The sequence below is a fragment of the Oryctolagus cuniculus genome, chromosome 2, assembly GCF_051225735.1.
Source record: "Oryctolagus cuniculus isolate XC-2025 breed Fujian yellow rabbit chromosome 2, ASM5122573v1, whole genome shotgun sequence".
Lineage (NCBI taxonomy): Eukaryota > Metazoa > Chordata > Mammalia > Lagomorpha > Leporidae > Oryctolagus > Oryctolagus cuniculus.
In genome coordinates, this window is record NC_142868.1 from 208475 (window position 1) to 220399 (window position 11925).

At 66.6% G+C, this 11925-nt stretch overlaps 1 protein-coding gene across 12 annotated transcripts; it reads right to left on the bottom strand.

Annotated features, from left to right (window-relative positions):
- Positions 1-5685: 5685 nt before the first annotated feature.
- Positions 5686-11043, bottom strand: SLC49A3 (solute carrier family 49 member 3). 12 transcript variants are annotated; one of them, XR_016229712.1, is made up of 10 exons: positions 10770-11039; positions 9460-9618; positions 8601-8814; positions 8383-8459; positions 7836-7973; positions 7635-7751; positions 7327-7479; positions 7058-7215; positions 6798-6903; positions 5686-6323 (listed from the first exon to the last, which is right to left on the bottom strand). XR_016229712.1 is itself a non-coding variant. In XM_089326855.1 (10 exons), exons 1-10 carry the CDS (start codon positions 10905-10907, stop codon positions 6158-6160), a joined length of 1344 nt encoding a protein of 447 aa, XP_089182981.1. In that variant the 5' UTR covers positions 10908-11039; the 3' UTR covers positions 5686-6157. The 12 variants fall into 12 exon arrangements, 9 of the variants coding, with proteins under 9 accessions (XP_089182981.1, XP_051683978.3, XP_051683977.3 ...); XM_089326855.1 differs by having other exon boundaries at positions 5686-6237; positions 6798-6907; XM_051828018.3 differs by having other exon boundaries at positions 6798-6907; positions 7372-7479; positions 10770-11038.
- Between the last annotated feature and the right edge of the window lie 882 nt (positions 11044-11925).

Sequence of the window (11925 nt, forward strand, 5' to 3'; positions counted from 1 at the left end):
CTCTCGGGCTCATGGGGAGGCGGGGGTCGCCAGCCCCTCTCCCCTGAGTGACCACAAGCCGCGCGGATGCCCGTCCAGGGCTGCCCTTGTTATGGCTGCTGCTGACTCTAATTCGAAATTAAAAAGCTGTGTGGGGGCCAGCGCCGCGGCTCACTAGGCTAATCCTCCACCTGCGGCGCCGGCACAAGGTTCTAGTCCCGGTCGGGGCACCAGATTCTGTCCCGGTTGCCTCTCTTCCAGGCCAGCTCTCTGCTGTGGCCCGGGAGTGCAGTGGAGGATGGCCCAAGTGCTTGGGCCCTGCACCCCATGGGAGACCAGGAGAAGCACCTGGCTCCTGCCATCAGATCAGCGCGGTGCACCAGCTGTGGCGGCCATTGGAGGGTGAACCAACGTCAAAAGGAAGACTTTTCTCTGTGTGTCTCTCTCTGTCCACTCTGTCAAAAAAAAAAAAAAAAAAAAAAAAAGCTGTGTGGGCTCTTGCCTCGTATTCAGAGAAGAAATCTGAACACTGGCACAAACAGACCGGGCAGCATGGTGAGTTTTTGAGCTTTTTATTCAGGGAGAGACACGCACAGGAGAGTGAGGGGAAGTCTGGAAGTTAAGTGGGAATCCCTACCAGGCAGACCGCAGGCCGAAAGCCACGTGCAGCACGCGTTTTGTGCAGCTGTTAACAGCTTACCACGGGCAGCAGCATGGACGGCCCAAAGGCCACGCGCCCCAAAGTGGGGTGGGGGGCAACAAAGAGCTATAGTGGCAAAAAAGGGCCGGGCCACTGTTTCAGCCCTTTAATCCACTGCCAAAGGGGCGTGGTTAATTACCCTGATTGGCAGGTGGGCATACAGGTGTGGTCAGGTAGGGGCTGGTGAAGACGTGGTCTTCTAGCTCACAAAGCTAATCAGGTTAATCCTGTACGCCTGCCTACAACACCCTCAGCACCTGCCAGTTGGGGTCCTGGTCCGGGACAAGAAGCAGGCCGGATGCGCCACCGGACACACCACCCTGCACCCCTTCCCGGCACGCACACACCCACAGAGTGGGAAGGACACGTTTGCCAGTGGACAGCGAACTGCAGGGCCAGCAGACAGGCAGCAAGGGCTGCCTCAGCCTGCCCCAGGCTCATGGCAGCTAACTTACCCTCTGCACCCCAGCAGCCACACCTGGTCACTGGCTGACCCCTCAGGGGCCTCAGGAGCCCCCACTGGGCCTGGGGCTTGTGGGCTACAGCACCTGGGGAGGTACCTGTCTCCATGCCAGCTTGGGCAGGTGTGGTTCAGGGGAGCCCTGCCCAGGTATCACAGCCACACCCCCTGCTCCCTGTAGCCCAAGCTGTGACTGGCTTGGGTCCTGCTCCCTCCAGGCTGTGGCTGCCCTGGGCCCCTCCCTGCTCCCTCCAGGCTGTGGCTGCCCTGGGCCCCTCCCTGCACCCTCCAGGCTATGGCTACCCTGGTTCCCCTCCCTGCACCCCCATCCCCGCTCCCTCCAGGCTGTGGCTGCCCTGGGCCCCTCCCTGCACCCCCATCCCTGCTCCCTCCAGGCTGTGCTGGGTCCCTTCCCTGCACCCCCATCCCTGCTCCCTCCAGGCTGTGCTGGGTCCCTTCCCTGCACCCCCATCCCCACTCCCTCCAGGCTGTGGCTGCCCTGGGTCCCTTCCCTGCACCCCCATCCCCACTCCCTCCAGGCTGTGGCTGCCCTGGGCCCCTCCCTGCACCCCCATTCCCGCTCCCTCCAGGCTGTGGCTGCCCTGGGCCCCTCCCTGCACCCCCATCCCTGCTCCCTCCAGGCTGTGGCTAACCTGGTTCCCCTCCCTCCAGGCTGTGGCCACCTGGGTCCTGTTCCCTGGGCCAAGGCATCCCACGTCTGGCACCAGCAGCCAGATGTCACAGTTCAGGCCTTCCAATCAGCCTGATCATCTCCAGGTCTCTTCCACCCCAGAAATCCGACCCCTGTGAGCTGGGCAAGGAGTTGCCCGCCCCAGGCCAGGATGGGTGGCCCCAAGGCAGGGGGGAGGACGGTGGCCTGAGCTCCAGAACCAGCTCTGTGGATGCCTTGTGACCCTGCTGCCGCCGCTCTGCACAGCTCTGGGAAGGGCTCCTCCGTCCCAGGCGGGCATGCAGCCCTCCCAGGCCCTGGGGAAGACTCACAGGGCCTTGCCTGGGCGAAGGGGCAGTCCATGCTCACTGTCCAGTTGTCCACTCTCTGGGGTGGCCCCAACCCTGTCCTTGTAAGGAGTGGCAGCCAAAACCCGAGGTGTCCTGGGGGACCAGGCAGGAGCTGTGGCACAGTGGGTAAAGCCACTTGTGGGAGACCCACAAGAAGCTCCTGGCTTCGGATCGGCCTAGTTCTGGCCTTTGCGGCCATTAGGGGAGTGAACCAGCAGGTGGAAGACTCCCCCCAACCCCCGTGTGTGTGTGTGTGTGTGTGTGTGCGCGCGCGCGTGCGCGTGCCTTTCAAATAAATTAATACATCTAAAAAAAAAAAAAAAGTGAGACCTGGGGCCTGAGCAGGAGGGACTGACTGGTGATGGCCAGAGCCCAGCATGGTGAGCTGAAGAGGCGTGTGAACTGTGGGTGTGCACGTATGTGCAATTTGAACGTGTCCACGAGTGTGTGGGTGTTAGCATGGCAACCAGGGCAGCATGAGGCAGGGGCTGGGCCCTCAGGAAGTCCTGGTGCCCAGGACTGGCCACCCACAGGGCCTGTTTGCCCCAGGGCCCGGGAGGCTGCCATAGCCATCCTGCTCCCTGGCCCCAGCTCCAGCTGCCCCTCCCCAGGACGCAGGCCTGGGGCCCTTCCAGCCCCATAGGCCATGACAGTGAAGTCTCCTGGACTCTTGCCTCAGGCCAGCAGCGAGACTGGGAAGAAGGGAGGGCAGACCCAGATCCAGGAGTGTGGAGAGGTGAGCTCCCCCCATGTGAGCCTGGGGGTGCTGCACAGTGACCCAGGCCTTCATGCTCACAGACCAGAATGAAGACAGCATCACTGACAAGGAGGACCTTAAGGACGCCTCCACCCCTTGGTGAGTCCCGAGCAGAGTGCGGCACAGCCGGGCCCCTCCCCAGCTGAGCCGGGGGGCCCCTGCCCCACTGTGGCTGTTCCGATCGGGCAGAGGGTGTCCCAGGAGGGATGGGGTAGGTGATGCTGCCAAACAGAGACCTGGTATAGGCTCTGGGGGGCTTCAGGAGGGAGCTGGCACCTCTGTGGGCGGCCTTAGCCAGTCTGAAAGGCAGAGATCGCGCTTCCATCCACGGGTTTACTCCCCAGATGGCTGCAACGGCCAGAGCCGGGCCAGTTGGAAGCCAGGAGCTTCCTCCAGGTCTCCCACGAGGGTGCAGGGGCCCAAGGACTTGGGCCATCTTTCACTGCTTTCCCAGGCCACAGCCAAGAGCTGGATCAGAAGAGGAACAGCTGGGACTTGAACCGGTGCCCACATGGGATGCCAGCGTCACGTCACAGGCTGCACTGTACCCACTACACCACAGCAGGCCCTGGCACTGGTGGCCTGGAAGGTGGGAGGGGAGGGCGCGGGGGGCCTGTCCCTCAGGCCGGGCCCTGCTCTCCCTGCCCTTTCCGAGCAAATGCAGCCAGCACAGGGCTTCCTGCTGCGACTGCCCACCGTGGGCGGCTCTGCTCCTGGCCTGGCCCAAGGCAGGGGCTTCTGCTCCGAGAGCTGGGGCAGCATCTAGTTCCAAAGTGGGGGTGCCGCAGGTGACCAGCCATTCTCAGGCTCTGTCCTCCTCACTCGCTGCCTCACCTAGGCTGAGTGCCACGCAGCACTGTGGGGTCTTCCTGGAGAACCCCTGCCCGTGGAAACAGCAGACACCCAACAAGGCCGGGTGGGTGTGAGACCCTGCCCCAGCGACCCCACTGCCTAACCGGGGGGCGGGTGAGACCCTGCCCCAGTGACCCCACTGCCTAACCGGGTGGGGGGGGTGGTGAGACCCTGCCCCAGCGACCCCACTGCCTAACCGGGGGGCGGGTGAGACCCTGCCCCAGTGACCCCACTGCCTAACCGGGGAGGGGGTGTGTGAGACCCTGCCCCAGCGACCCCACTGCCTAACCGGGTGGGGGGGGTGAGACCCTGCCCCAGCGACCCCACTGCCTCACCGGGGAGGGGGGGGTGAGACCCTGCCCCAGCGACCCCACTGCCTAACCGGGTTGGGGGGGTGAGACCCTGCCCCAGCGACCCCACTGCCTAACCGGGGAGGGGGGGGTGAGACCCTGCCCCAGTGACCCCACTGCCTAACCGGGTGGGGGGGTGGTGAGACCCTGCCCCAGCGACCCCACTGCCTAACCGGGTGGGGGGGGTGAGACCCTGCCCCAGCGACCCCACTGCCTCACCGGGTGGGGGGGTGAGACCCTGCCCCAGCGACCCCACTGCCTAACCGGGGAGGGGGGGGTGAGACCCTGCCCCAGCGACCCCACTGCCTAACCGGGGAGGGGGGGGTGAGACCCTGCCCCAGCGACCCCACTGCCTAACCGGGTGGGGGGGGTGAGACCCTGCCCCAGCGACCCCACTGCCTAACCGGGGGGGGGTGTGAGACCCTGCCCCAGCGACCCCACTGCCTAACGGGGGCGGGTGTGAGACCCTGCCCCAGCGACCCCACTGCCTAACCGGGGGGGGGGGTGAGACCCTGCCCCAGCGACCCCACTGCCTAACCGGAGGTGGTGTGAGACCCTGCCCCAGCGACCCCACTGCCTCACCGGGTGGGGGGGATGAGACCCTGCCCCAGTGACCCCACTGCCTCACCGGGTGGGGGGGATGAGACCCTGCCCAGCGACCCCACTGCCTAACCGGGGGTGGTGTGTGAGACCCTGCCCCAGTCTGCACAAGGTAACCCCGAGGCCAAGGAGGACAAGCTGGACGCCATGCTCGGGGAGGCCGGGCCCATCCACCTCACCGTGTTCCGAGACCTGTCTGGGGAGAAGCTGAGGGGCGGGTGCCGGGGGCACGGCCCCTCCTCAGCAGCCCTGGGTGTTGTGGTTCTCGACATGCCCGTTTCCCAACTGGAGAAGCCGTGGGCTGGGATGCCAGCTCCCTGCCCACACCCTGGGCTGGCCAGCTGGGGGTCCAGACAGCAGTCACCCCCAGGAGAGACGAGCAGCACCTTTGGGGCTGCTGCTGAGCCCTGGCCCTGCCCTGGAGCTGGAAAGGAGTCCCGAAGTGCCTTCTGGGCAGGCAGCATCAACGAGAACTGAGTGCTGGGCTCCTGGGGGGAGGGGGGGCCTGTGGAGGGTGAGGGTGCAGGAAGAGCACCCACAGGTCTGCCCAGAGCACCCTACTGGGCGCCCCTCCTGCCTGCAGCATCAGCACCTGCTGGTATCCCAGGCTGACAAGATGACCACAGAGCAGCCCTGGGCACGTGCCTGAGGGGAGGCACTGGCTGCAAGGGATTTGGTTGGGGCTGGAGGCCACTGAGTGGCCAGGGCCACAGGATTGCCACCCTCAGAGCCTCGCCCATGGCTCGGCACCCAGCACGCCCACTTCCTGGGGCCCCACCTCTCCCACACCCGACACTGCTGCCTCCCCAGGGCCCAGAGGGCTGGACTCTGGCCCCTGCTGACCGGCTCAGCCACGGGGATGGACCAGGGGCTGGGCTCAGGCACACAGCCTGAGCTGTCTGTGCAGCACTGTCGACCCCCCACCGCCACGCCCCTGTGCAGGAATGAACCCAGGCCGGCTTCAGTGTCTGGGATTTACTCCCGCCCCTCGGTGGACAAGATGCTGCACTCACCTCCGTGCACACGGCCGCAAGCTGGGCTACGAGGCGCTGAGCTACACCTGGCCTCGGGAGGAGGAGCCTGCCAGCCAGTTCAACCAGCACGGACCCCAGGCTGACCACAATGCCCCACCCTCGGGGCTCCAGCCTGAGGCTCTGGTCACTCGCATGGGATCCTTCCAGCGAGGGCCTCCACACACCGTTCAGGCCGGACTCTGCCCCGCGCTCAACCCCCAACAGCCTTCTCCCCCAGCCGGCACCTGCACCAGCCACCCTGGGTCTGATCTGGCCAGACCCGGGTGTGCCGTGGCTGGCTCTGAGCCGTGGCAGGCACAGCCATGTTGGCCCCCGCCTGCCTCTCCCGCTGCCCGTTCTGAGCCGGCCTGGGCTGCCGTCCGAGTATCCTGGGCCCCCGACTCCAGGACCAACGGTGCCGGAGCCTCAGGGGATGGTTCCAGAGCTGGTGCCCGGTCCTGTGCTGCTGACGTGTCCTGGGCGAAGGTGGACATGTCGGACTCGGCCTGCAAGCGCCGGTACGGGGTGTGGAAGAAGAGCACCAGGATGCAGGTGAAGAGGGTGCACATGCCAGCCATCAGCAGCAGGGACACTGGGGACACAGGTGCCGCTGTCCCCAGAGTCCGCCCAAAGCAGCCCAAGCCCCCTCAGCCACAGCTCAGGCTGTCCATGACTACAGTGACCCCAAGGACACAGTGCCGTTCCCAGTCCCAGGGGAGCAAAGACCAGGGTTCCCCACAGCCCTTCCCACTGCTGGGCCTCCGGGTCTGGGTCTCTCCCTTGCTGTGTGCCAGTCTCTTCCTCTAGGTCTCTGGGTCTCTCTGTCTCTTTCTCTCTGTGTCTGCCTCTTTTTTCTTCTCAGATCTCCACCTTGGAGTCTCTGTCTCTCCTGTTTCCTTGATTTTATGATGCACACCAGAGATTTCAAGGCCGGTTTTGAGCAGGGTCTCTGGCTACACTCACCATGCCTGAACTGCCCAGCCCACCCCGTGGAGAGCCGACAGGGTGCGCGGCCCCCCGGGCTCCAGATCCCCTGACCTCCATTCCCCAGGCTCGGGACACACACCTGTCCAGTCCAGCGGGTCCTCGCCAAGCCGGCAGGTGGATGAGGAGGACTGTGGGCGCCGCACAGCCAGTGCCGACATCAGCACCATGAAGAGCACACCCTCTGCCTGCCTGGACACACATAGCCTCAGCCCCCACCAGGGACGCCCCTGGGGAGGGGGCTGCATCCTCTCCCCCTGCTGGTTCAGGCCTGCACACAGCCCTGGCCAGGGGCCTGGGGCACTCAGCCCAGGGAGGGCAGGGAGTGGCTGGGGCACTCACCCCAGTATGAAGGCCAGGCCCGCGGCAGCACCCTCGCCCACAGGGTAGGAGCACTCAACCGCCAGCTCTGTGGCCACTGGCGCCATTGCAAAGCCAAAGAGCCCAAACAGGGAACAGACGGTGGCCAGTGCCAGGCGCTGTCCCTGCAGCCGGGACACCTGGGGAGAAGGGGCAGGGCACGGAGGCTGTAGTCGGATACACTGCCCACCCTGAAGCAGCACCGGCCCAGCTGCCACCCAGGGGCCCTGCAGGGCGAGAGGGGCTCTCACCAGCACGAAGGCCACGCAGGCCATGGAGGTCAGGCAGAAGCCCACCTTGATGGCCTCAGTGAAACGCTTGGTCCGATCCACATACAGGCTGAGGACCAGGGCCCCCAGGGTCCCAGACAGGATGAAGAGGGCCCCACAGAGGCCAGAAAACTCCTGGAGGGGGGGGAGGCCATGAGGCCCAGGCAGGACGCTGGGGCTCAGAGCAGCGCGGAAGGGACGGCCTGTGCACCCGGCACCCAGCATCCACGCGGGGGGCAAGGCGTCTGCTGCCTCTGCCGAGCGACTCCCCGGGATTGCCCCACGCTCACGCTGGAGTAGCCGTGCACGCAGAGGATCTGCTCCAGGAGGGCCAGGAAGCTGGAGAAGATGCCCACGCCGCCCCCGTAGCACACAGCCAGGACGATGTAGGCCCTGTTCCAGGCGAGCTGCAGGGCGGGGCCTTCAGCCAGGGCCCTGGACCTGCCCCCGCCCGCCCCGCCCCGCCCCGCCCCGGAATCCCCTGCACCCACCAGCTTCAGTCCATCCAGGAACGTCCCTGAGGTGGGGCTGGCAGCCCCGGCAGAGGGCAGGGAGGGGGGCACAGTCCCCCAGAGGCAGGTAGTGGCCAGCAGGCAGGCGAGGCCAGCAGGGACCATGTAAATGCCGAGCTGCGGGAGAGTGTATGGTTACCGGGTGGCCTGGAGGATACAGCTATGCACACGTTCACTCTGCTCTGGGCGCCCCACATCTTCCTGCCCCTGCCCCTGCCCCTTCCTGTCTCCCCCCAACCCCAGCCTGCCCTGTTCCACCCTCCCCTGCTCTGGGGGATTCCAGGCAGAGCCTCCCTGGGCTCAGCTCACCCACCCAATGGCCACCAGCACACCCCCAAGAGAAGCAGGCCTCACAAGCACCCATGTTGTGTCCCCAGACAGGCATGGCACACAGGGGTACACACACATGCACACAGAGACATACAGCACAGGTGTGTAGACAACATAGCACAGAAACACATGAGCACACCAAACACACACAGACACACACGTGCACACCACACAGGGACACCCATGAGTGCCTCACCATCAAAGGGATGTCCTCCCCCTTCTTGACCAGAGCAGGCGACAGCACATTGGCCACAAGGATGCCCAGGGGGTTTGCTGTGGGCACAGGGACAAAGAAGCCATCAGCCCAGCTGCGGTCAGGCCTTGGCCCAGACACGGGGAAAACCTCGGGAGAGAGGACGCCACAGCAGAGCCTGGAGCTGAGCCCAGGAGGCAGGCCCTGGGCCGGGCACTCACACATGGTGGCGATCATGTTGGCTGTGGCTCTCTGCCGCTCTGGAAACCACAAGGCGGCCAGCTTGGCCGGAGAGAAGATGACCAGGGTCTGGGCCAGGGCACAGAGGCTCTGCCCCGCCATGAGGAAGGCAAACGGGCGGGGGATCCCGACGGCCACGCAGGGCAAGGCCCGAAGCCCACTCCCAGCAAAGTTCAGCCACGCACCCAGGATAGTCTGCAGTGGGCCAGGAAGATGCCACTGGGCTACGCTCTCCCCTCCCCCACAACCTGCACAGCTGCCCAGCCCACCAGGGTATCCCTACCTCCAACTGCCCCACTGCCTGCCCTGCTGCCCAGCCCACCGGGTGCCTCCCCTCCCCCACAACCAGCACAGCTGCCCAGCCCACCAGGTGCCCAACACTCCACCCTCCCCCACAACCAGCACAGCTGCCCAGCCCACCAGGTGCCCAACACTCCACCCTCCCCCACAACCTGCACAGCTGCCCAGCCCACCAGGGTATCCCTACCTCCAACTGCCCCACTGCCTGCCCTGCTGCCCAGCCCACCGGGTGCCTCCCCTCCCCCACAACCAGCACAGCTGCCCAGCCCACTCGGTGCCCAACACTCCACCCTCCCCCACAACCTGCACAGCTGCCCAGCCCACCAGGGTACCTCCAACTGCCCCACTGCCTGCCCTGCTGCCCAGCCCACCCGGTGCCTCCCCTCCCCCACAACCTGCACAGCTGCCCAGCCCACCAGGTGCCTCCAACTGCCCCACTGCCTGCCCTGCTGCCCACAGGTCCGACTGCACCATGGCTCTGGCACCCATGTGCTGGGGACCTGGCCTGTGCCACGCAGGCTGTGGCGGGGGCCAACTCACCGCCTCACGGAGCCCGACAGAGTCCAGAACCCAGATGGCTGCCACGCTGGCCGGGATGGACACCACAAGGAAGACCATTGAGAGCCAGTTGATCTGCTCCACGGTCAGGAGGAAGTGCGCGGCGATGGTGTCCGCCACGGGTGCAAAGCTGAGCCACAGCTGCAGGAGGTGGGGCGGAAGGGAGTCACCGCCCACCCAGCCCTGTCCCAGCCACCTGCTGCCCCTGCTTGGCCAGCCAGCCAGGGAGTGTGGGGTCAGCAGGTGTGCAGGATCATGTGCGCACAGTGTGGCCTGGACCTGGGGTCCCGGGAGACTGTGGGTGCACAGCACAGCCTGGACCAGGGTCCCTGTGAGGCTGTGGTGTGGACCCAGGGTCCCCGTGAGGCTTGGTGTGGCCTGGACCTGGGGTCCCATGAGACTGTAGGTGTGGTCTGGACCCGGGGTCCCCGTGAGGCTGCCCCGCACCTGTGACCCCTCAGGGAGGGCTGCTGGAGTGGGGTCAGGCCTCGCCCACATGCAGCTGTCGCCCTCTGAGTGGGCGGCGGGCAGGTGGCAGCATCCCCGGCACCTTCCCCAGCCGTAGGCATCCTCACGTCCCAGGCATTCAGCAAACTACAGGTGTACCGCCTCTGCAGAGGGCCCCCAGGCTACGGGAGCGTTGTGGGTGTGCTGCCCATCCAAGTTCAGGTGAGTCATCTCCTGGGCAGGTGCCAATCCAAGTTCAGAGGAGTCCATCTCCCAGGAAGGGGCCACACCCTCCCAGGACTCCTCTTCCTCCTTCAGGACCAGGCTCAGAGCCCGGCCTCCTCCCGGCTTCCCCCAGCACAGAAGGGCCGTGGCTCCTGGGGCTCCTTCCCAGAGCTGCAGCTCCCTGGATGGACAGATCTGCTGCAGCCCCGTACCCGCCCCAGCCTTCTCTGCTGTCCACCAGATGCAGCCTGGGGCGAGTGACCCAGGGCTCAGGGCCACCAGGGGTCACGGTGAGATTCTCGTCCCCTCCAGACAGCTGGCAGCATCGGCGTGTCCAGAGGGTTAGGGTTAGGTTTAGGGTTAGGGTTAGGGTTAGGGTTAGGGTTAGGTGGGCACAGCTCCCAGGCCGACACCCGCTCTGCCAGCGCCTGCGCCAGGGGACCGCGCAGCCCAGCCCCGCGGCGGCAGCCTCCAGCCCAGCCAGCAGGGATGGAGACAGGCCCCAGGCCGTGCCCGCGAGTCCGCCCGCGCGGGCCGGGCTGGACACAGGCGCCGGCTGCCCAGCGTCCCGGAAGCACAGCAGCGCCCGAAGCAGCCGCACGCACCCCACGGCGCCCTACCGTGGCGTTGGAGCCGCTGAGCAGGCTGAGCGCGCCCAGGAAGAGCCAGCGGCGTGGGGTGGGCGCGTGGAAGCCCCGCGGCGCGGCCTCGGCCCCGCGGTCGCCGCCCGCTTCCCCGGTCCTCGCCGGCCCAGCCATCGCCGCACGCCCGCCCCGCGCCCACGGCGGCCTCAGCTAGTCTCGGTGCGTGGGCCCGGGCCTGGGGCGGGGCTCCGGGAGCCCTCGGACCCCTCCTACCCGGCCGGCGGGGCGGGGCGGCTGCACGACCGGTGCGTCCGGCCCCTGGCCCGCGGGCGGGGCGGGGAAAGCCCTCGGCGTGGGCGGCTGAGGAGGGGCCGGGCTCGGCGGCAGGATCCGGCTGGCGCGGGGGCCCCGAGTGTGCGCGAGGCGGGGGCAGGACCCCCGAAGCCAAGGCGCCCTCTCCGGCGCGACCCTGGCGCTTCCTTGTCCTGACCGTTCAGCCCGGCACTCACCTGGGTGCTGGATTGCTTGTGTGCGGTCCCGTCCTTAGTACAAAGTAGAAAGTGGGGCCCGTGTGCGGGGAGCAGCCCCGCGCCCACTCGCTGAGAGCCGCAGTCCGAGTCCTCTCGCGCCTTCCGGCCAGCAGAGGATTCAGACGGGCCGCAGTGGGCGGTGGGCGCGCGGTCAGCCTGACCGGGCAGGGCCGCCGGCTCCGAGGACGCAGGTTGCGGGTTTAATGGGGTGGCGCGGCACAGAGCACGCAGTCTGCGCTCAGACGGGGGCTTTGGGGGTGTGGGGGGGCTCCAGGTCTTCTCGCCGCTTCTCCCGCGGGACAGTAGCTTGCTGTGCCCGCAGTCGGTGAAGTTCCTCCCGGCGTGGCCAGACCCCGCAGGCCCCAGGCTGGGCCCACCCGGGAGGTTACCCTAGGTGGCTGCCTCCCGCGCCTCCAGGTGTCTCCCGGAGGCCCCGCTGGGCTGATGTCTGTGCGTTTCTCCAGCACGTGGACCCTGCCCTGTGTGCTCCGCATCCCACAGCTGCCTCCTCTGTGTCTCTATCTCTGCCACTTTTCATGTGTAATCGTCACCGTGGGTGACTCTGCTCTCTGAAGCTTCGTGTACCTCTCAACTGCGTTTTTTTAAAGATTTATTTATTCGTTTGAAAGGCAGAGTTACAGAGAGGGAAACGCAGAGAGAGG